The following is a 22,155-nucleotide window of genomic DNA, read 5'->3' on the forward strand; positions in this document are numbered from 1 at the left end:
TGCTAAAGTCTCAGGCTGATATTTTCTAACCCTTTATCTGACAGAGACCTTAAATGCGACCAAAAACGTTCCTGCAGATGGCATTATTGGAGTTTTCACTTAACCCTGAGTGGCCTAGTGGCACGTTTTACAATCATTCAATTATCCCTACTACTGCTCAAAAATAAATATAGTTAAAAAAAAAAAAAAGCAGTAGGAAAATAATTATTTGTGCAGCTCAAGGTCATTGGCTGCAGGAGGATAAGGAAATCATCAGACAGCTCAAAATCACACAGCTCAGACACTGCTGGAGAAATAACAAGCCTATGGGTGCACTTCACAGCGGGGCTGTGGCACTCAGCATCTTCTGCCCTAAAACTCCACACCTTCTGCTGGTAGCACTGGAGCAGCCGCTCTGCTGGTGGAGCAGACAGCACAAAGCAGCTCTATCCGACATCGTGTGGCAGGTTCCAAAGAGTGTGATGTTGTATATGGACGCACGCTGTGATGTGGTGCAGATGTGCACGCAGATGGGTTTGCACATGCAGGCACAGGTATTCACGTGCTTCACTTAAATTACCAAACAGCATCTTGGCAAGATGGAGCACGTGGTAAGCAAGAAATTCCTGTGTGAGGGACTGTCACATTTCCAGTAAGAGTGAGGAGCCCATGGAAACTTTCAGCTCAGCTGACAATCTGTGGTTTCAGTTCTGAACTTCATTAATGACACATGCCACCACCTGCTAGCTGCCTCCTCACTCCTGGATTGGGCTAATTACAAAAATAATGTACAAAACAAAGCTTTTTTTTTTTTTTTGGGTTACATATTCTCATTACCTCCCCACGCAACTGTATCTCACACCCACAGGTGCAGCCAACCATGGGTTTCCTGTTGTCACTCAATGGGGCAAGTTCACAACATGGTTACAACACTTATAAATCTCTAGAGTGAAATCCTGGTTGTGCTAAAAATAGGAGCTTCACCACTCATTTTAATAGGTCTTTCAGGCAAAGTTAAATAATTACTTTTGTTTCTCAGTGAGACTTGTTTGTGGAATGGAGACCATCGATGCTATCTCACAGCACCTGCCTCCTTCTGTCTTCTGGTTGACCCAAGCCCACCTTCCATAAAGCACTGCATACCTTCTGGCTGTCATCATTTGATGTTCCTGATGCTGTAGATGTGCTGGCTGAAGTCTACAAGATCCAACTTGTGAATGGCAATCTAAGACATTAGAAAAGAGCTAGGAAAGGCAGGAAAATACATGCCTCATCACCTCTATTGCATTTTCTGAAGACAAAACCTCATCCTGAGACCACCACACCGTCCTGGCCCAAGCACAGGCTGTTCTGTGTACTCTTTCCTTACACCTTCTATAGCTGCTTCAACTACAGCTCTGTTTTTGATCAGCGCTGATGAATTTGTAAAATGTCATCTCAGCAATCTAACTTTCTGACAGGCTCTGTATGTGTGATCCTCATGGACTTCCCTAGGACTCCACATGCAGGACTTCGCACACAAATGGAGTTCAATTATCAGAAAATCTCCATATGCTGTTTTCTAGCAGAGAAGGTCATGACTTAGTTGCTGGGAGAGCCTACAGTTCTGAATATCATAATAGAAATAGCAAGACCTTAAAGGAGGAGAAATTTAACCATGTACCCCTACAGCACCCCTAGTGCAGTTAAATCTTTCTGAGGCACATAGGGTAAATAGAAGTAATAAAATGTGATAGGAAAATCAATTGGAACAAATGAAGCACTGTCTGTGCTGCATTCCAGCTTCTCCATCCCATTGTTACTGCTTTGATTAATAAACAGCAATCTGATAATGAGCAGATCAGCTCAGCACCAGGATATGGAGAAGTAAATGCTGCAGACATGCTGCAATGACAGAGCTAAATCTCACCACTGTAAGGCTGTCTTTGGAAGGTGGCTTGACTGTTCCTGGAGGCTGAGAAGGGAAAGCCATTCCTACAGCAAGGCAGGAGTGCTTGGAGGGCGGACTCTTCAGGCGAGAAGCTGCCAAGAGACATTGGATTTGATGTTATATTTATAAATGTGCACTTAGAACAAGGCATCAATTTTTCACGTTCATTTAATAGAAGTTTACCCCACTGGCTTTCTCTAGGGCGAAAAAAAACGAAGGCAACAACCAAAAATTGGCTCTTAGGACAGTATTTTAACAATACTGTGATGCTGCCGTAAAGAACTTCAACTAGGTCAGAGTCGATATCCAGCTCAGTTCTTCTCGGTGCACAGAACTGAAAGTTAATGGAATTCTGCCCATTTATGCCAGGAACACATTTCTCAGTTTGCTCATGAGCTGTTCTCTATTTCCCGCCTTGCTTTCTGAGCTCTGGGGACGTGCCCACGGCCAGGGCTGGGCATGGCCACGTGAGTTCAATCTTCTCTTTGTGTCCCACTGTGCCTTGGCTTTAGCAGTGACCCTCTGAATACTTCTTCATGAGCAGCAGATGGACCTTCGGTGCGTTTCAGTGCCTGCACATCTCTGTGCTGTTTTGCTGATGCTTTGGTAGCTGCAATTGCTGTGGGCTATGCCAGAAATCCCTGTTAGTTCCCCACACCTCTGAGCAAAAAATCCCAGATTCACTGTATGTATTTTCGTATGAAAATGTAGTTAGTGGGACAGAAAACAAAGGGGAAAAACATTACATCTCAGTTCTCTGGTGGAATTCTTCCAGATTGCCAGGGTCAAAAAAGTCAGGCTGGCTGCTGAGGGCAGCACAGGTGGAGTGGCAGCTATTACTGCTCATCTGCGTTGTAGCAATTAATTAATGTGTCTGAAAACAGCCAGGGAAGTGAGCTGCACCTCCTGGCTCCTTCACACCCCACCCAGCAGCTCCTGTTTGCTGCAGTGGCAGCAGCCCGGCCCCAGTCTGGTGCTGCTCTGTGTGGCACGCACTGCAGCTGAGCAGGAGCATCCCAATGTTCCTGCATCACCTCCAGCTGTGGGAGGCACTGCCTCACTGTTTGCCCAGTGCACCCCAGCACTGATGGGGTGCTATGAAGGAACCAACTCTGCTTTTTTCATGGCTGCAGTTTGGAAGAAAATCAATATTGCTGTTTATTGCTAAATTGTCAGACGGCTTTTGATGCTAATATCTGATGAAGCAGACATGCTGTAGATATTTACTCTCAGACAGGTTCCCTATCACCCACCATCTGCTTTTAAAGGGTCTCTTTTTTTTTCTTTTTCCAGTGACGAATGGGGCAGTTAACCCCAGAGAGACTGTGATCTGAGCATCAGAAAGTTTCTGCAGCAGAGGAACAGAAAAAAGGAGGCGGGGGAGGGAGGGTGGAAGAGCTTCCTGTTGTTCTGAGCTTGGTTCCTGATAGGGTTCTCAAACTGAGCTACAAATCACACTGTGTACAGCAGTCAGGTCCTGGAGGCAACACCAGACCTGCGTTACAGATGGGGGATGAAAACCAGGATGGAAGGCTTTCTGTTTTCTGAGGCACAAAAGCAAATGCACACTGGAAAGACTCAGGGGAAAGTCCATGTGAGTGGCACAGATTTGTCACTGGATAGGGCTGTGTGGATCAGGAAGGGCTCCAGAGCTTTGCAGAAATATGAAGTGTCATTTCTGGGACTGCAGCAGAGTTCTGTGGTCCCTGAAAGATCAGGGAGGAAACTTCCTGTCACAGTCTCAGCACTGCGTTGGCTGAATTAGGTTTTCCATTCAGGGAAGTGTCAGACAGAACAATTCCTCATGGCTGTGTGGACAGTGCTCAGTGCTGTCAGTGTGGGTCTGGAGCTCCAGCCCAGGGCTGCGCTGATGCCGGCTCTCCCACATCAGAAGGCACACTGCCTTGACCCACATGAGCCTCCTTTTTCTGCTGCAGACAAGTCTGATAAGGCAGAAGGTTTTTTTTGAAGTGCAGTTTTGATTTACACGTTCAGCAGCGGGCACAGGGTGGTGCTCTGATGGAGCTCCTGCAAACCAAGCATGCTGCAAACAGCCCATGCACCGCACAGCACAGAGCAGGTGGGAATGCTGGAAGCTGAGCAAGGCAGAGAGGCAGGGAAGGCAAAATAACTGGTAGGAAAGGAATCATGTATCTCTTGCTTGAAATCCTCTGCGCCTTTAATGGCAGACAGCAGAAAACAGTGCTATATTATTCAGTTCTCGAACAAGAGCAAGGGAGATAGTAACTACACCAAGAGGGAACACGTTTGGTAGGCTTCACAGCGTGAGCTGATTAATGCTGATTGATTCAGAGCATTCAATTCAAACAATTGCAAAATCCTAGGATGTTGCTCTCCCAGAAACCTCAAATCCCTGACTGTGCCTTACTTGTCAATCTCCAGGACACAGCTCAGCAACCGCTGCTTTACCTTCACAGCTTTAGTGACCACGAGGAGCATCGCAGCCCCCAGCAGCTCTGGAGCCCTGAAGCTACCTGCATACTGCCCAGTGTTATCCTTGCAGCAGAGTTTTTCAACCGTAGGCCACGAAAATAGCATGGCATAAAAGAATACAGATACCCCTAACGAGTTTGCAGGCATTTTTCCAGCTTTGGCTACTATCTCCACTTAAAGCTCACAGATAATAGTCTGCTTGATGTGTGTTCCTGCCCTGCACATTGTGCAGAACTGCCTGCTGCAGACAGAGCTGCCGACAGCTTCGCCTCCAGCCGGAATTCGGTTTCAAAGGAATAGCAAATTCTATGTAATAAAGTTTGCATGAAATTTTTACCTGCAACAGTTCCCAAATGTGGTGAACTGCATGAGTCTGACTGCGATAATACATCATTTTAGCAGCAGAATTAAACAGGATGTAAAGCCCAATTTGGTTACTTTTTCTTGCATTATGCCACATCTGATAGCTATAAGCCATTACTTCTGTTTTTCTGTGGAATACAAACATCAAAAATAAAACTTTCTTCAAAAAGCATTTCAATCAAATTAAATGTTTAAACGTAGAATTTAGAAATACGCAAACTATACAAAATTAAAAATATACATGTAGATAAGGGATTGGAAGTATGTGAAATACTGAAAAGAACTACCTCACTATTATTTAACAGCTTTAACCTTCTTAAAATGAAGTGTCAGAATGGAAAATTTTCCATAGAAAATGATATGGATGAAAACACATTTCCTAACAGAATTTTCCACTGAAATACTTCTGGTTGCATTTTCTAGAGGCCAATTTTTCAATGACATTTTCCAAAGAACAAACCACATCTGAAAAACTTTCAGCAAGTTCTCGTGACTTCGTAAAGCAAAGAAGAAGTAGTTTTCCAATAATACATGTTGAAAGGCTATTATTCTATGCTTTAGAGCAGCCTTTTTTTTTTAAACAGAAAAAAGCAGCATACCAAATACAGAGCAGTTGCCCTGGCTTTCTGATAACTCCTTGTTTAGCATAAAATACAGATTGGGGAGAGTGTTCCTAAACTTGAATTAGAATCTTGGAGTTGTTTGCTTTAAAATGGGCTGACGTAAATTCTGCTTACCTCAGATGGATGAACAGAACTGGATCCAGACGGTCTCTTTTGGGTGGCTGACGTGAGCCGTGATGTTCAGCCACGGCATCCAGTTCAAACCTGGCTCTGCCCCTTGATTCCATTGGACTCAGATAACGTCTGTGAATTACAGCCATATCTGCATGTCCAGGTGCTGACCACCAATTTTGGCCAGCAATGCAGAAATACCAGAGAACCAGGTGGGAAACCAGTCAGGCCCTTACCCTTCAGTGAGCTCAGGCCCAGTCTGGCCTGGACTCAGCTGGGACACTGTTTGCAGCAAACAGCATTTCCAGATTCTACTGCCTTTTCCTAATCATTGCTTCCAGCTTTTCAACAGAGTTACCACCACTGAAGCCTGACTGATGAAGTGGCTTCATCAGTCGTATGCATGACCAGGAACTCAGGATGATGTATATTATTACATGTACATGCAAGGAAGTCGTTGGTAGATTAAAGTAATACTTTGTAAGCCAGACTTAGTAGAATTACTGAAACAATCCACAGCACAAGCTCCAAGTTTGCACTTCAGCTCTGTGGCTTCAGGACTTGGGGTTCATGCTGACCTCACCACTCCACCATTTGAGGAAATGCAGGGCCTCCTTTCAGGCTGGTTTTGAATACATTTCTGAAGATGCAGAGGTTAATTTCTGCAGGTTTAGATGAACAGCATTTGGAGCTAGATCAGAAGCCACCCTTCAGCTAGTCTGAGTGATAACAGCCCCATCACTCTGTTGTACTTCAGGGAATGTGTTCCTGCTGTTCCAGTTTTGATTTCTGAGATCACACCCACAAATCAAGAGGGAATACAGTGCTTCTCCACTGAGACAAAGAGAGATGAGGGTTCTGCAGGCCCAGCATACAGCTCTGCCTGTGAACTTCACCTAACAGTCTGGTTGCTTTGCATCAAATGCACAGACAGCCACAGTACCTGCAGAGCTGGGAATTTACAGGACATTCGCTCTGATACCAAAATGATAAATGCATTCCATGTATTCACCCCTTTCATCTCACAGAAATAATTAGGTCTATGATTGTTCTCTGCCTCCATCTCTAGTCCTACCTTTTCCATACGGTGGGTTTAGCTGTCTCAAAATACAAATCAAAAAGCTAACTGCTAAGGGACAGGTCTAGTTTCCTTCTGTGGTCCATGGAAAGACACAGAAGACAATCATCTCATCCTTAGATAGCCATCTATAAGAAGTTAGACAAATTGCTCTTTGGAGGTGTATCTCCATTCATTGCAAAAGAAACACCCTTTAGATTGTGGCATCTACCTTTTCTGTGCCTCAATTTAAGTGAGACAGGTCCCATCCACAGCTGTTCCCCATGTACAGGGGTCCAGAGTTAAAGCAATGGTGAGAGACCACTACAGAAACAACCAATTGGAGACCCCTCATCCCTTCCTTCCTGCTCCCACCTGTTCCAGCCACTCCTCCAGGTGTTACTGCTTCCCCTTGTTCTGAAGCTGACCTGACCAAACCTTTTGCTGAGGCAGTTGAGGAATGTCCTCACAGTCCCCTCCATTTGCCCAGCTGTCTGGATGTCTGTAAGATGCTCCTGGAAGGTTTAGCTTTTCCAGCCGATGCTTTCTGCTTTCTTGTTGGGCTACAGAGGATCTCTGAAGCATCACCCAATTTGTTTTATGTATTCCCCAATCAGTTGTTATTCTTTGCCCTGGCAGGAGCTAGAAATGGTAGATGCAGCCTGTTCTTTGTAAAGAGACTGCAAAGTAGGAGCATCTCCCTGCTTGCACAGTCCAAACAGATGGCATTGGGAAGGTAAAGAGCCATTCTCTGACAAGTGCAATGAACAGCCTTTCAAACATGAATAATATGAGAGAAAGAGCAGCAGAAATTCAGATGTAAACTGACATTAATGACTTCTAGAAGCTACCATTAGTTGAAAAATGATATGCATAAACATAAACAACTGACCCAGTCTACTTGAGGGACACCCTGAGCATCAGGAGCTCCTCACAAGGACAGTGCAGCAGTCAGTGCAGTGAGGGCAGCCAGGCCAGATGTTCTGCTTGGATTCTGCTTGCCCTGTTATTGCACAAGCTGCTGCATGTCCTTCTGAAGCACTGAGACAGAGGATGTGGGATGAACACAGAAGCAAAGATAAATTAGTTACTAAACGTATCTTAAAATGGAGAGATACAGCAGGGAAAGAAAGACCCAAGGATAATGGGATGCATTCCTCCTCTTCTGCAGGTCAGTTCTTACTGCCTTTCAGATCAGCAGTTGTGCAAGTCGCAATTATCTGATCGGTTTTATTGAATCAATTTGGCAGTCTCAATACAGTATCTAATGTATAGAGGAAAAATATTAAAAGCCCTAAGAGACTTAGGAGTCTCAGTCCCACTCATTATCAGTGGAACTTTAACTCTCTGAGGGGTTGAGTGCTTTTGAAAATGGGATGTGGTCTTCTGAGTCACATACAGGCTTCTGAAAATGTTACCCTGCTTGGCCACAGCACAGAGCAGCACTCGCTGGTCCCATTGCTGTCAATCACAGCAGAGAGGTCAAGGATGGAGCGGCTCCCAGCGATTACTGCCTTATGAAGCTCTCCTTTTCCTCTCTGCACAGCAGTCCCTCCTGTTGAGTGCAGATACGTTGGTTGGCAATGAAGTTGTAGAGAAATACAGATTTCAGTGGAGAAACAGAAACAGAGAAACTTGTCTGGAGAAGGCACCAGTGATACCTTTACATTTTAACTAAAGCCAGGAATAATAGTTATTTTCCTCCTTTCTGATTAAAATGGTCATGGAAAAACAGGGCTGTAGAACTGCTATGACTGTCAGCAGTAGTGTTCCTATTGCTTCCAAACAGCCTTCAGTTTCCCTACTGGATTGAATTTGGAATCTCACCTCCAGATGGATGTAAGACACACCTCAATTCCATTTCCTTTAGCCCAATCCTCACACTTTATTTCTCCTAGATTCCAATTATCTGGTCTCATCAGAAGTGCGTAAAAAGCCAACTGTGATCCATATTTTCAACATAATAAATTACCCCAAGATCCCTCTCAAGATCTTTGTCCTTCCCACTCGTTAAACAGCTGCTGTCCATTAAGAGATGCTGGTGTGTTAGAAGCTGTGGTGGTCTGATTCACGTCCTAGATCCCTGGCACCTGAAGCACGGGCTATCCAGCACAGCTCCAGATCCATTCCATACATGGGCTCTGCCAGCAGCAAGTCCCCAGTCAGCAGGGGTGAGACAGGAGTGAGCACCGGGCACCAGTCAGAGAACTCTGCGGGCCCCTGCTCCACCTGGGAACATCCTTTTGTCACCAAAGAGCCCCATTTCACACACTGGTTTTAGAGCTGATCTTCATCTATCCAGATGGTTTTACGCTGCTCTTCTCCAATCTTGTCCTTTATTGTTCTGATAAGGTCTTCAATACTGCTCCATGTATCTGCCTCTACAGAGGCATAAAGACACGGCAGCTCTTCCAGTTCCTTCTCCTTCAGACGGCACATACGTAAAAACTCATCTTCAGCTTCTGGCTTTGGCAATAACTTCCTGCACCAAATGAGCAGACCGAAAATAAACGTCTCACATAGGAAGTGAATCCTGTACTCCCAGCTGTCCCATCAAGAATTTATTTTCTACTGATTATATACAAGCAATAAAACTATATACAAGCAAGAATATAGCTACGCCACATCTATCCTCCACTACCTCCATCTCACCCCCAAGGAAAAATATTTGCTATGGGGAAACAATTTGAGAGGACTGAATGTAGAGAGAGTGCAAGCGTTTATGAACTTCCCTCTTACAGCAGCATTACCTGAAGAAATGCTGAGGGATTACTAAACATAGAGAAAAACACAAGCTGAGGCCTCGCCCTCCTCACGGTGCTCATTGCTGCCGAGGATAGGGAAAGAATGCAAAGTGTAGGGAATTCCTCCTTTCTCCCTTTGTGAGATTTCAGGGAGGAGCTGCTGAAGGAAATGATGCACATGCAGACACCAGGCCAAGGGAAATAGGGCCTGTGTTCCCCTCAGCGATAACATTATTCGGCTCAAGAATTACTCGCTGAATAAGACCGAATATCACATGTGCAAAGGGTTTGCTATTTTACCTGAACCTCTTGATGTTCTTCTCCGAGACTCTGATAAAAAGAACAATGGGATATATCTTGGCTTTGATTAAATCCTTTGTGCAGCTTATTCCGGCTTCCAGGAGACAATGCTTATTCTAAAAACAAAGTCACAACAGAGTCACAAAGAAACATTTGCAGCTGTAGAATCTTCAGATAAAGGTATCTGTACCTAATGGGGTCAGCTCAAAAGCTCTGCATTTACCACTGTACCGATTTAAAACCTTCAAATCAAATATACATTTAAAGTCCCAACTCCTCCTACTGGTTTACAGTCAAATGAAAGTGAAGCTTAAAAGCTTTCAGGAAATGTTTAAAATAGAAAGGGATTGATCTAAAATTGAAGAGCACGGTAAAACACAAGTGGTACACGCATACACCAACGCTCTTTGTTCGGAGAGAACATCTACTGCAACTGCTCGTGAGAGAAAAAAACATCCTTTTAATTCTCCCTTTTTTCCATGCTGTGCATCAAACCTGCTCTGCTTGATATGAGATCTCTGCCTTTGACTTTGTTATCTCTGAGCTGTACGCCCCTGTGCCTGTGTTTCAGGCTCTCCTTCCCTTTGTCTCGCTTCTTGTATCTCTCACTCTCTCACGCACTCAGAGATACTTACGATATGAAAAGGAACTCAAGGAGGGATGGAGCATAGAAAACGAAAGGATATTTTGCTGCATCAATATGGGTCATTGCAGGGAATGAATAGGAATACAAAAAGACGTGGCTGAGGAAGAAAAAGAAAGGGAAAAGCAAGAGCACAAATAAAGGCCATGTGAGGGAATAAACATAAATCTGAGATTTAAGGCAGGCAAGAAAGAAGACAACTGTAAACCAGCGAGTCCTTGCTCAAGAAGAAACACACACTGCAGGCAAATACAGACTGGCTACCCAATGGCACAGAGCACTCTAAGCACCTTGGCAGTGACAGCCTCGATATTGGCAGGTACAATGCACTCATATGTGCTCAGATTCTTCTCTCTGCTGAAGATGATCGTCTCCGTCCTTTGCCTCCTTAAGAGCTCTTCCTTTGTTACAATATCTGGTGGGAGAAGTGGATGAGGACAAAAAAAAATAAATCAAGATTACAACAACAGTACACCTGCAAAGCTATCCAACAGCACTTCAGCTGGGATGTAAGAGTGGTTCAGGGAAAGAAGATGAGCAATGAATTGTCTTCTTAACAGCTGCCTCATTTCTTCCATTGAATTCAATTAAAGCTTAATCTGATCACAGCTGAGCACCTCAGCTATATCTTCCACCAATGAGTCCTTGGGCAATTACCACAACACTATGAAGGCATTAAATTAAAACAGTAAATACAATTCCAGCACCTAATGTTACGCAGTAACATTTCAGGGCTGAGGGATGCTGAGAAGTGCTAAAAAAAAAAAAAAAAAAAAAAAAAAAAAGCAGGTCTCTTCAGCACAGGCTCCTAAAGTATGGATTTAGTGTTCCAGCATTTGTGTTTAAAGTTTCAGAAAAATTTGGCTTAGGTTGCAATGCGTGATACTGGTCCCCTTGTGAATTGCAGCTCTACATCAAAGCTTTTGTTTTATGTTGCAAGACAGGGAATATTTATTATCATACTTAACTTTTTAGTTTCTCTGTCTGGATGACTGTAGCACTGCATACGATGCACTGGGTATTCAATATTAGTGTAAAAATGAAACGTCAGCTGTGTTTAATGCTGTGTTGTATACAATCCTGCCCTACAGCAATCACAGTGCTGCATATTGCTTTAATAGTAAATACTTAGCATGGAAGCAAATCAGTCTTTCGAGCAGATCAAATGCACAATCTTCAAGCCTTGGATGAGATAGAAACATAAAATTGCTCTAGGGAAGATATTCCTCATAATAGTGAATACTAGAAACAAATTAATCAAAATTTCACATTGCCTAGATATGCAATATGCAAACAGTATGCAAACAGAAAGAGCACTCACAGCATTTCAATCTCTGAGGGGCATCCTAGCAACCACGCAGCATACACATGGATAATATTCACAGACACACAATCTCATAACTCTGTGCATTGGCCGTCTCAAAAACATTCAGATATCTCAGGCACTCTCAAAATGCAAGAACTGTAGTTACACATCATTCTGATGTGAACTTCGGTACCTCGAGCAACTTCCAGAACTGCATGCCCCTCTGTGTGCACATATGGACGTTCATATTTCCAACACTGCAGGTTGGCAGTCACGGGCCTCTTTTACCCCATTACCTGGCTTGCATATGTTGAATTCCAGGGCACCTCCGGAGTTGAGAAGCTTCTGAACCAAGGACTTGGCGAGCACGGTGGGGGTGAAAAGAACGGGGCGCCTGCGCTCACAGTGGATGGGTCTCACCAAGCTGTAAGGGATCAGCCTCTTGTTGATTTCACTTTTGGAATCCAAATCTGAGTAGAGAACAAGGCAGTTATACTCTGATTTCTTCTCTGTCAGTATTTGGAGAGAAAAAAAAACCGAGAAATGTGCGAACCAGAAATGACATGGTTAGTCCTATTAGTCATACTGGTCCTTCCCTCTCTGATGTCTCACTATGTATCCAGCAGTATGATGCCCAATTTAATGTTAAATAATTCAAGTGCTTTTTGCTTTCAAGAGATTATTTCACGGTTTAACAGGAGACTTGCTGGGAGAATCTTTCTGCTTATTAGCTCGTTGAACGTTTTGGACAAAGAGCAAGAGAGAACCTAGGAAGAGCTGCCAACAGAACAGGAAACTTCAGTGCTGTAAGCTTACTTGTGAAAGTACCATTACTTTATATCCATACCTTCCAGTTTATCAGGCAAGGGTTTCTTTGCTTCAGACGAGGTCCGTGCCAGACCAGAGGGCCAGCCAGTGACGATACGAACTCGCTCATTGCTATTCATACGCTTATATTTGTTTTCAGACCTGCTGACAAACTGAAAAGGTGAACGAAGAGATTGGACCCTCGTTTCTTACATTCCTTATTCTCCTAGGCTTTCCTCAGCCCACACTTGTTATCTACGAGATCTGAATTACCTACGTCTATCAAAGACAAGACTCCATGGATCTGTTGACTGAATTCTAAGGCTCTTTAAATATCATAGATCTGATTCAGAGCCTTTGTTAATGCCCTTTGGGATTTTTTATTTTGTTCTCTGCTCTGAAGAGGCATGCTTTTCTTTTCCTTGGCAGAGCTCCCTGCTATCACTAGTCCAAGCACTGATGTATCCACATCTGCACACACACAGTATGTGCACAACAATGCTGCAGATTATAGACACAGCTCTGCCCCTTCTTTGTTGCACAGCAGAGACTTAAAGCCCTGTGAGGACAGGCTGAGAGCTGAGGCTGTGCAGCCTGGAGAAGAGAAGGCTCCAGGGAGACCAGAGAGCAGCATTTCGGTTAAAGAGAGGCTCTAATAAAGGAGAGGACAGAATCTTGAGTGATAGGACAAGGGTGACCCATTCAGTTTTTTCATATATTAAACCTCTTTTAGATAAGAAGACATCTTGACACAACTACCTAGGGTAGAGTTACTGGGGAGACGAAAGCAGCCTAAGAATGTCTGCTCTTCTCACCCACTATTTCAGACATTCCACTGAATTTAAACTTTTTTACCTGTAATATTTGGCCCAAAAGAAAGCTTGCTCTGGACAGACGAGGGCTGGTTTTTGGGTCACTCTGCGGGGCAGGCTCCTCTGGCTGCAGCGTATTCTAGTAAAAAATAGCACAGTTTGTTGGTTTGTTTGCTTGCTCGTTTTTAATCACACCAACAAAGTACAGAATAAGCAAAAGCAGTTAATGCATATTTCCAGTACAACAATGACTGATCCATAACTACCCCAAATACAATGTTCCAAGCAAGCTATGTATACTATGGCCTGTGCTGAGAAATAGTGCTTCTTGCACTGCTCTTCCACGTTCCTTTCTTACCAGGAGACTGCACTCCACAGCTTATGGAGGTGATTTCTGCATCAAGAAAGAGCAGGCAGAGCTTTTGCTTTCACTGACAACTCTGCCAGCACTCCCTGTCCTTCTGGTGAGTGAGGCCTGGAGGACAGCAGGAATGCATGGCTCTTAACCTTGGCTGAAATCAAACACTGCGGCTGCAGCATCTCTCTGCCAGTGTTAGGAGCAAGCACGTCTCCCAGGCTCTGTTAGAAGTTCTAGAAAGAACCTCTGGTAACTAATATACCAATAAGTTGGTTTTTTAATAGGTAGAATTCTTTGGGCTAAAGAAAGAAAAAAATACTGAAGGAAAAGGAAAGATTTGCAGTCCTGTTGTGTGCGGAGAGCTGGAAGTCCCCACTTCTCCCCATTGCATGTAGGTTGGGAAAGCTCTTTCTAATTAGAGACAATTATAGTGCTTTGGATTAGACACCAGTTCACACTAAGAGGGAAATAAGTCAGATTACTAACTCCAACAACACAGCTTCTTCTATACGTGGATGTGAAGGTGCATTAGAGACATACTGGCAGAGGAAAATGAAAGGCACTGACTATGACACAGAACAGATACAAAGCATATGACCTCATAGCAGGAAGCGTTAGAAGTGTGCTGGAGCTAGGTAAGTTGACAAAACCATTTAAAGCAAACAAAGGTCACCCATTGCCTGTGCAATCAAAAACTACAGAGAGCCTAAACAGGAACTCCTGTAAAATTAACATAACAAACAACAAGTAGCAGTGGAGAAATGGATGCTAAGGAGACTCTGGAGGTACTTACCCGGAGAGCCCTCAGGGTGTTGTGTGAGCTGTCTGTCTCATCTTTGCTTCCTCTGTGCATCAGCCGCTGCAGCTTCACCAGGAGAAGTTGCTGTGCTCTGCAAGGACAGAATCACACGGGTCAGGTTAGCTCTGAAGCCACTCAAAGGTTGGACTGCAGCGGATCTGTGGCTGCAGAAGAGATTAAATAGAAACAGGAGTGAGGACAGACTAAACCACACAGTAAACGCAGGAACAAAATAACGATCAGAACTGCAGTGCTGTTAAGGATTAAAGAACCACCATGATGTATTTTCCTCAGCATCTGTTCGAGAAACCCACGTTATTCTTTCAGGTGAGCTCTGCCATCTCCTTTCAAAAGCCTTTTACCCTGTGTTGCCGTTTAACATCACCAAGTCTTATCCCAAGAACTGAGGCGTGCACACCTCTCCTATAGCAGTTATTAATTCTCCTCTCAGCTGCAGCCTCCCCATGCTCACCTGCTGTAGCTGGGAATGGTTCCCCTCTCCAGGTCCTTGTCTGTGAAAGGATCGACTCTGGCACAAAGCCAGTCGCATCCCCCGCATGTCCCCTGGTACATGGTGTCAAGAATATGAACAATCTCATCACACTTCACTGATAGGGAACAGCAGTCCAGCTGGCTGGAGATGTTCAGATTCAGGCGGATGTGAAATGAGTCCCCCGATGCGATAAGCCCATCTTCCAGCTCAGAGAGCAGCTTCCTGTAACCTGCAGCAATGAAGGATGGGACAATCCATGACATGCTGGGCAGCACCTCGGTATTGCTGCATTCTAAGGCTCCTTTGCCAGAAGCACAGCACAAACTCCTGAGGCTCCTCCAAGAGAGGCTTTGTACTTCTGGAAACTCTACAGCAAGGTTATGGGGCTGCACCTTAATGACATTAATGGAGCTCTGGCTCAGAAACAGGTCATGCTGCTGGTAGCAGAATCCTTGGGGATCACAGAATCATAAAGGCTGGAGAAGACTTCTAAGATTATCTGGTCCAACCATCAGCCCACCACCACCATGCCTACTGACCACCTCCCTCAGTGCCACATCCACACAGTTCTTGACCATCTCCAGTGTTCGCCAGTTCAAGTGATGACACCACCACCTACCTGGAAAAGTAACTCCACACACAACCAGTAAAACTGGATTTCTCAGCACAGATGGAGACACAGCTAAACCCCGTCCTATGTAAGTACATAGTATAACTAAAGCCTATATGAAAGCACAGTGATCTACTCAGCCAAAATTCTCTAGCTAGCATTAAAAAACAGAAACCAACCCAAAACAACAACAACAACAAAAATCTTAAAATTCATATGCACCAGTAAAAAAAAAATGGATTTTGGAATGCAATTTTTGATCCACGACTCCAAATTATCATTGCCAGCCTTGAACACTACAATCAAATTCCATTCACTGCACACAAACGCCAGCTGTTAAGGATATGATAAAGACACAAAGGAAATGAACAGGTAAATGCTAAATTGGCTTCAGCTGGATAAAGATGATTCAGCTCACCACACTGTATTATAGAAAACAGTACATGAAAATAATTTTGTGTTATGTGAGTCCTGTAGTTGCCGCTCCACCATGTCAGTCCTTCAGGGCCCTGTAGTGACAAGCACATAGGCTATTTTGCTTGGAGTTACATAGCTAAAAGCTGAAGCAGTTACACAGAACTGCCATCGTTAACACTGGTAGACATGCTTCAGATTTATACCAATATAAAATATATCCTGGTTCTGTTATTCTCATCCAAGCTAATTAGTACAATAGACCTGGGGCTGTTTGAGTTGAGAAATACCTTCGGTCTTACCTTCGTGATTTGATTTATATTGGAGTGTTACTGGACCATGGCACCTCTGAATTGTCCAGTGGACTTCTTCTTTTGTGCAAGTATCCAAGGGAACACTCTGATTTTCCCCTTTGATGCAGCCCTCCAACTAGATATGAAAGAAATATTACTCTCCCGTGTGGGTTCAATGTCTGAGTCAATTATATTGGGATTTTTTGAAGCGGCACAATCTTTTTCTGATAAAGCAACCCAGATACGTTGCTATCAGGATGCAGATTATATTCCAATTATTTAGTTTCTTTTCTCTCACATAAGGACTGCTGGCAGTCATGGACTCATACTGCAGCTCATTGACAATCCCAGTAGTAAGTAATTAAGGAATACATATATATATTTTCTCCTTCAGTGGTATTTTAATAGGATAAGGGTTGGGAGCATTGGCAATGGAAGGCAAACTCTAAGCAGCGAGCAACTTAGCAAAAGCATCAGTGGACTGCTTACATGATGCTGGGGACAGACTTAGGAGTCATCATGCTGAGTTACATAGCACAAACTTCCTTTCAAGCTAAGAAGCTAGTGGGAAGTTGAGAACATCTCCCATTCTACTCTTCTCAGAGGGGCAGTATCAAAAGACACAGCATTTAAAGAAAGCATCAGCTGCTTTCAGCTCTTCCATACAGAGTTACTCTGAAGTGCAAAGGTATGTGCATGTGTTGGACAATCAAAAATGCAAACACTATTTTCCCATAATCTCATAGTCAATACCAGATTTTCTTCTGCAAGAGTCATACAGTTTGCCATTAACGCAAAGTGAAAGAAGATGCAAAAAGATGGTATTGTGGTGAGGGTGCACGCACGGAGGTGCAGAGATCTGTGACGTGTGTTGATTATTCTATGCTTACCAGTAGGAGTTGGTGTCCTTCCCGAAGACCTGCTTTTTCTGCAAGTGATCCTGATTTGACAGAGCTAACAAAGCTCCCTTTGTCGTTACCTCCTATAAGAGTGATTTCTGAATTGAGAGTGTCCCCATTCAGTGTTATGCGCTGGATGGTATGGCAGGAATTCCTGATGCGTCCAACAGATGTGACAGAGGGACGAAAAGGTCTGTGTTGATGAAAGGATGTAAGAGTTACATGGCTATCTCACCTTTTAACTACCAATCCTGAGTTAAATGCATGCACGATAAATGAGAGACACAGAAGTAAACTTAATCTATCCAGCACTAGAATCTAAGGACTCTGAAAGAAATCCTTATTACTGTGTAAGTCCTGCAGAAGAGCAGCTGGATAGCCTCAAGTACACTGACTGGATAACAAGACCACAGGGATAGATTTAAACCTCTACAATGTTTTGTCTGCTTTGAAGTTTTTGAAATTTTAAGATGACTTTCACTGGATTACAGGATATGAAAGTAGTCCAGAATAACATGCCAGACTGCTATCAGTATAAAGAAATAATGTCTTCACACAGCACCATGAGATCTTAGTGCCAAGTGACAATTTGTGACACAGTATTCCTGTCACTGAATTATATCTTCAGTAACCAATAGTTAAGTGGGGGGTGTCTCCTACAGCAGCCTTTCCCCTTAATCTGTGTCTGTGGGGGGTAAACTGGCATCTCAAATACCTTTCCAGAGAGAACTTTCTAAATATGGAGTTGACATGTTCCAGGTCATAGGCATCCAGGCCTTCTGACTGATGGGAAGAGGAAGAAGAGTGCACCGAAGGAGCTCCATGTGAGTGCCTGTCATGACTGTCATCTGAAAAGTGTAACAGAACAAAACAGAGTCATAGATACAGTGGTAAAGATGGAAAAGATGAAAACAGAAGTTTGATTCTTCCTAGCCAAAACCGAATGACGAAATTCCTGATGCAGAGGAATGACTCCTTCCTACAGATCGTGGCAAGGAATGCCAGTCTTGCTTACTAGACCTTACCTGATCCTATAGAACAGTTTGGGTTGGAAGGGATCTTTGGAGACTGTCTAATGAATCCCTCAGCTCAAAGCAGGATCATCCAGAGGACTCTGTCTGGTTTCCTTTGTGCATCTCTGAAGATATGCAACTTGAACTATGATCTCCTCAGCCTCTCTGGACAATTATGTTCCATTGTTTGACTACTCTTGTAGTAAAAAAAAGCTTTCTCTTACTTTTTAAATGGAATTGTTTGCACTCCTCTTTTCTTGTCTTCTCGCTGACTAGAGCCACACTCTCCTCAGTGCTATCTTCTTTATGCTTTCCCTTCTCAGTTAGATGCTTTCCTTATTTTTAAGGTCAGAGGTCTTCTTTTCAACCTTCAAACCTCAAACTGCATTCTTATCTATTCATTCAGTCCAATCCTTTCGCTTCTCCAGGAATAATTGCTTCCCTGTTCTCACCACCGGTTTCTTTTTTGCTTATTTGTTATAATGATTTGATGAATTTTTCTCAGACTGTGTCCCCCTTTTTTTTTTTTTTTTTTTTTACACTGAGCTGATTACTGGACAGTATCTGTAGCTGATGAGCTCATCACATCTCACAGTTAAACTATTACATTTGCTTACCATCTAGTTCCAAAGCATCAAATCCAAAGCTGTCATTGTCCTCTTCAACCAAGCTGAAATTAAAAACAAAATGTGAGATAACAGAAGAGAGAGAAAGAAGATGTTCACTTTCCCACTTTCAGCACTTTCATTAAAGCACGCTGTTTGGTTGCAAAGCCGTTTAAATAACAGCTTGTTGTCTTTTCCACCCACAATGATTTGCAGGACCCTCGTGAAGCTGATATCCCTCACACGTGGCTTCAGGTGAGGGGTGATTTTTTGTACTTGGTTTGGGAAGAACCAGCTATTTTTACACCGTGCATAAGCAAGGAAATAATGTAACTTTTCCTACATCTTGAACTACAATCTCACGTTTTTCCCCCCAGAAACCGAGATCAGGTGAACTGTGAAACTTGCAACTTGGCACGAGGGTAGCAATTATTTTGGATTATGTTCACAAATCTAATTTCTGTGGGCTAATTATCAAGTTATAAAGCACAGTGAACTTCTGGAAAAGGTCTCAAGATAACCTGAATTTAGTACTCAATAGTTTAACAAAATAAGGCCACGTTCAGACTTTGCCAAGGCGGGGTGCCTTTTCCCCTACTGATAAGAGGGCATAAGGCACGTTTCAGCAGCACAGCCACACACCTGCAGGGAGGAGCATCCTCTTTGCAGCGTCTGACGATCGAGTCGTTTCCTGGAGGCTCAGGAGTGGTAGACATGATGCTGTCATTGCGATTTCTCAGGGTTTGCTTTTAAAAAGCAGCATGCAAGAGAAAGGACACTTGCATTAAATCTATCACTTCTAACTTACAGGAGCATTATCCTGCTAGCTTGCTCGTACTGCTCTGCACTGAGAAGCTCATCCCACAGTAAGAAGAATGGATTCTCTGCTCACAGATGTTCTGTACAGGAGCATTCATGTTCATATGCTGAGTATTACAGCCCTATGTACAGAGTGCTTGATGGCAGTGAACCTCATTCTGTGACACACAGCTGGCTGATTTACTGAAGGATTTTAACTTCATCTGCAGTGTGTGATGCAAGCTGATATATAGGTGGAACAGGATGAAAAGCAGACTGTGTGTGTGTGTATATATATATTTACACACAAATACAGTAGGAATGAGGAAGTAAAACACATATCTCCATATATTCCATTACTAATCTAGTACATTGGTTTGCAGTCTAAACTGCAAATTGTACTGCAGGGAAGAAGACAGTTAAGTGATCAAAACATCCAAAAGATATTCCAAAGAATATTCCTAAACCAGCTAAACTTATTACAAGTGGCAGGGAGTTCTTTCTTGGCTATTCTCAGCTATAATTTTAATTTCCTGGGGGCAGCATTTTTCACAGCATTCTAGAAAGATGTTTTGTTCTTTTTTACTAACGCTCCACAAGAGCACTCTCTCTTCCTGCTTGTCCTGCTGTGTCAGTGCTCACATATGTATAATGGGATATCTACCTTGAGAGATCAGGGGGATACAGCAAGCAGGGAAGAAATGGTTTGGCTATGGCATGCAGAAACTTCCAACTGTGATCTGCACCCCTCTTTTCACTGCCTGTTACTTACAAATGGGGGAATCTTCAGAGGACTCAAAAAAATAAAAACAACAACTAAAACCTGAGTATTTTCTTGCATTACAAAGCAGCTTTTAAAGAAAATCTTGTCTTTCTAACAGTAAACATGAAACGGCATAAGGACACAGTGAAGGGTCATAAATATCTAAAATCTTTTTAAATAAACAAAGTCCAATCCTGTGATTTTGGAAAAGGCTGCTAACACAGTTCTAAGAACATGCTGATAAGACAATTAAGCTTCTGACAAGGGGCTGCGGTTGGGTTACAGCCAGGCGGCCAGTGAGGTGACAACATGGGGCTGCAGAAGCTCTCAGCCACACCAGGAAAGGAGGTCATAGCAGGGAAGGGACATCTGAAGGCTCCTTACAATTTTGCTGACTTCACAGCTGCTGATGGAGTTACTGATGGAAACAGAATTAGAGGAACTATTGTCGGTGCGGCCATTGCTGGCATCAGCCCCATCTTCGTCCTGCGCTCTGACTGCTGCGCTCACAGATGACAGAGAAAAATAAAGACACCGAGGAAAATTAGGTTAGGTCACTTCCAATACAGAGTCTTTCACAGATTTCAACAAGGCTTACAATTATCTTTCCACTTCAGTTTGTCTCGCTTTCCATCCTGTGCTGTGCAGGGGCTGAGGGTGGCACCAGAGCCCTTTTTGCTGCCCACCTAGCTCCCCATCAACACACTTCCTTCAGCCCTTTCCTCTGCTTTTTTTTTGTTAGTCCCATGAATACACATTCACAAATTTGGAGGGTTGTTTTATTAATTCGTTAATTATTTGTGTTGTATCCCCATCATCCGGCAACCTGGGATTTGTTTTAAAAAACTAGCGCTCCCAACAGGGATGATGCAGCCGCAGGCAGCCCTAGGAAGCACAGCATGAATTTCTTGACAGACCCCCTCCCACCTTCAGCACCTCTAATTTGGACAAACGTTGCCATTATTCGATGCTAAACAAATACAACATCTTGCAGCAGGAACCACGTTTACCTTCTTATTTTGTACAACACAGCACATAACAAATGAAGGAAGTGCTGCATACGACGTTTGTTTGGAGAACATTGTTAGCTAAGTAAGAGGAATTAGGAGCATACAGCAACCAATTTGGTAACTTGGCAGCTGGCTGGCGGATGGGTCAGCCCTTCCTCCAGGCCATTGCGGTGTCTTAGATTTAAAATGAATTCCTTTTTGCTGAAGGACAAATAAATTCACTAGAGGATCTCTAGACTGGGGTCTCTTCGGCTCGAAGGATCTTTCCGACAGCAAAAAGAAAAGAGTATAATGACTTTTTGTAAAAGAAATACAATAAAGCCTTCACAATTTTGATGAGATAAAGGGAAGATTAAGTAAACAAAAAAGTTAGGCAGGATATGGGATGTAGTATTGTGCATCTGTGGAGGTACCTTTGGATGGAGAGGTTGATCAAGTAGAGCACCCGACTGCTTCAAATTATGACATTGTTTACAGTGAGAAGAACTATTTTGCTGTCTCGAGCTTAGTTAAGAGTCTCCTGGGTCACAGTGTTTGTTAAAACAACTTAAAGAGACTGAACAAATGAGACAAAGCAACAGAAAAGGAGTAAGGACATAGGTGCTCTTTCTGACCTTGAAACTCTGATGTTCTGTTCATGCTGACAGGGGATTTGGCTCTTGGATTTATCTAAAAAGACAAAAACAAATGCAGGATATTTGCTACACACTGTAAAACAGATATTTTCACCCCTTTTTTTTCACTGCTGTGCTGCAAGGTATTTTCCTTCATTTAAACGACAGGACTCCAAATTTTGAAGATATTTAGGTATCTAAATGCCACCGCCACGAATGGGAGCTACTTAACTATTTTTAAAGTCTGGCCCAAATGCTTAGCAATTTCCAGATTCTGCTGAGGGAACAAAGAGACAAAAGGTGAAGTGGGTGCCTTGGGACTGGCTTCAGGCAGCTGTTAATACAACAGACATCCTT

At 43.4% G+C, this 22,155-nt stretch overlaps 1 protein-coding gene across 3 annotated transcripts in view; it reads right to left on the reverse strand.

The window, feature by feature from the left end:
- Positions 1 to 8,377: 8,377 nt before the first annotated feature.
- The window catches only part of CARD11 (caspase recruitment domain family member 11), a 47,760-nt gene continuing 33,982 nt past the window's right edge, over positions 8,378 to 22,155 (reverse strand). For all 3 annotated transcript variants that reach the window (XM_085237508.1, XM_085237511.1, XM_085237512.1), the window contains 15 exons: positions 21,799 to 21,853; positions 20,559 to 20,674; positions 19,256 to 19,359; positions 18,626 to 18,678; positions 17,711 to 17,843; positions 16,987 to 17,188; positions 16,106 to 16,232; positions 14,759 to 15,008; positions 14,281 to 14,377; positions 13,173 to 13,268; positions 12,358 to 12,490; positions 11,807 to 11,980; positions 10,495 to 10,619; positions 9,562 to 9,677; positions 8,378 to 8,999 (listed from right to left, as the gene is read on the reverse strand). In XM_085237508.1, coding sequence (XP_085093634.1) covers positions 8,795 to 8,999; positions 9,562 to 9,677; positions 10,495 to 10,619; positions 11,807 to 11,980; positions 12,358 to 12,490; positions 13,173 to 13,268; positions 14,281 to 14,377; positions 14,759 to 15,008; positions 16,106 to 16,232; positions 16,987 to 17,188; positions 17,711 to 17,843; positions 18,626 to 18,678; positions 19,256 to 19,359; positions 20,559 to 20,674; positions 21,799 to 21,853 — 1,986 coding nt within the window. In that variant the 3' untranslated portion in view covers positions 8,378 to 8,794. The remainder of the gene's footprint in view (positions 9,000 to 9,561; positions 9,678 to 10,494; positions 10,620 to 11,806; positions 11,981 to 12,357; positions 12,491 to 13,172; positions 13,269 to 14,280; positions 14,378 to 14,758; positions 15,009 to 16,105; positions 16,233 to 16,986; positions 17,189 to 17,710; positions 17,844 to 18,625; positions 18,679 to 19,255; positions 19,360 to 20,558; positions 20,675 to 21,798; positions 21,854 to 22,155) is intronic.

Source organism: Meleagris gallopavo, chromosome 16 (assembly GCF_905368555.1).
Source record: "Meleagris gallopavo chromosome 16, MGAL_WU_HG_1.1, whole genome shotgun sequence".
Classification (NCBI taxonomy): Eukaryota; Metazoa; Chordata; class Aves; order Galliformes; family Phasianidae; genus Meleagris; species Meleagris gallopavo.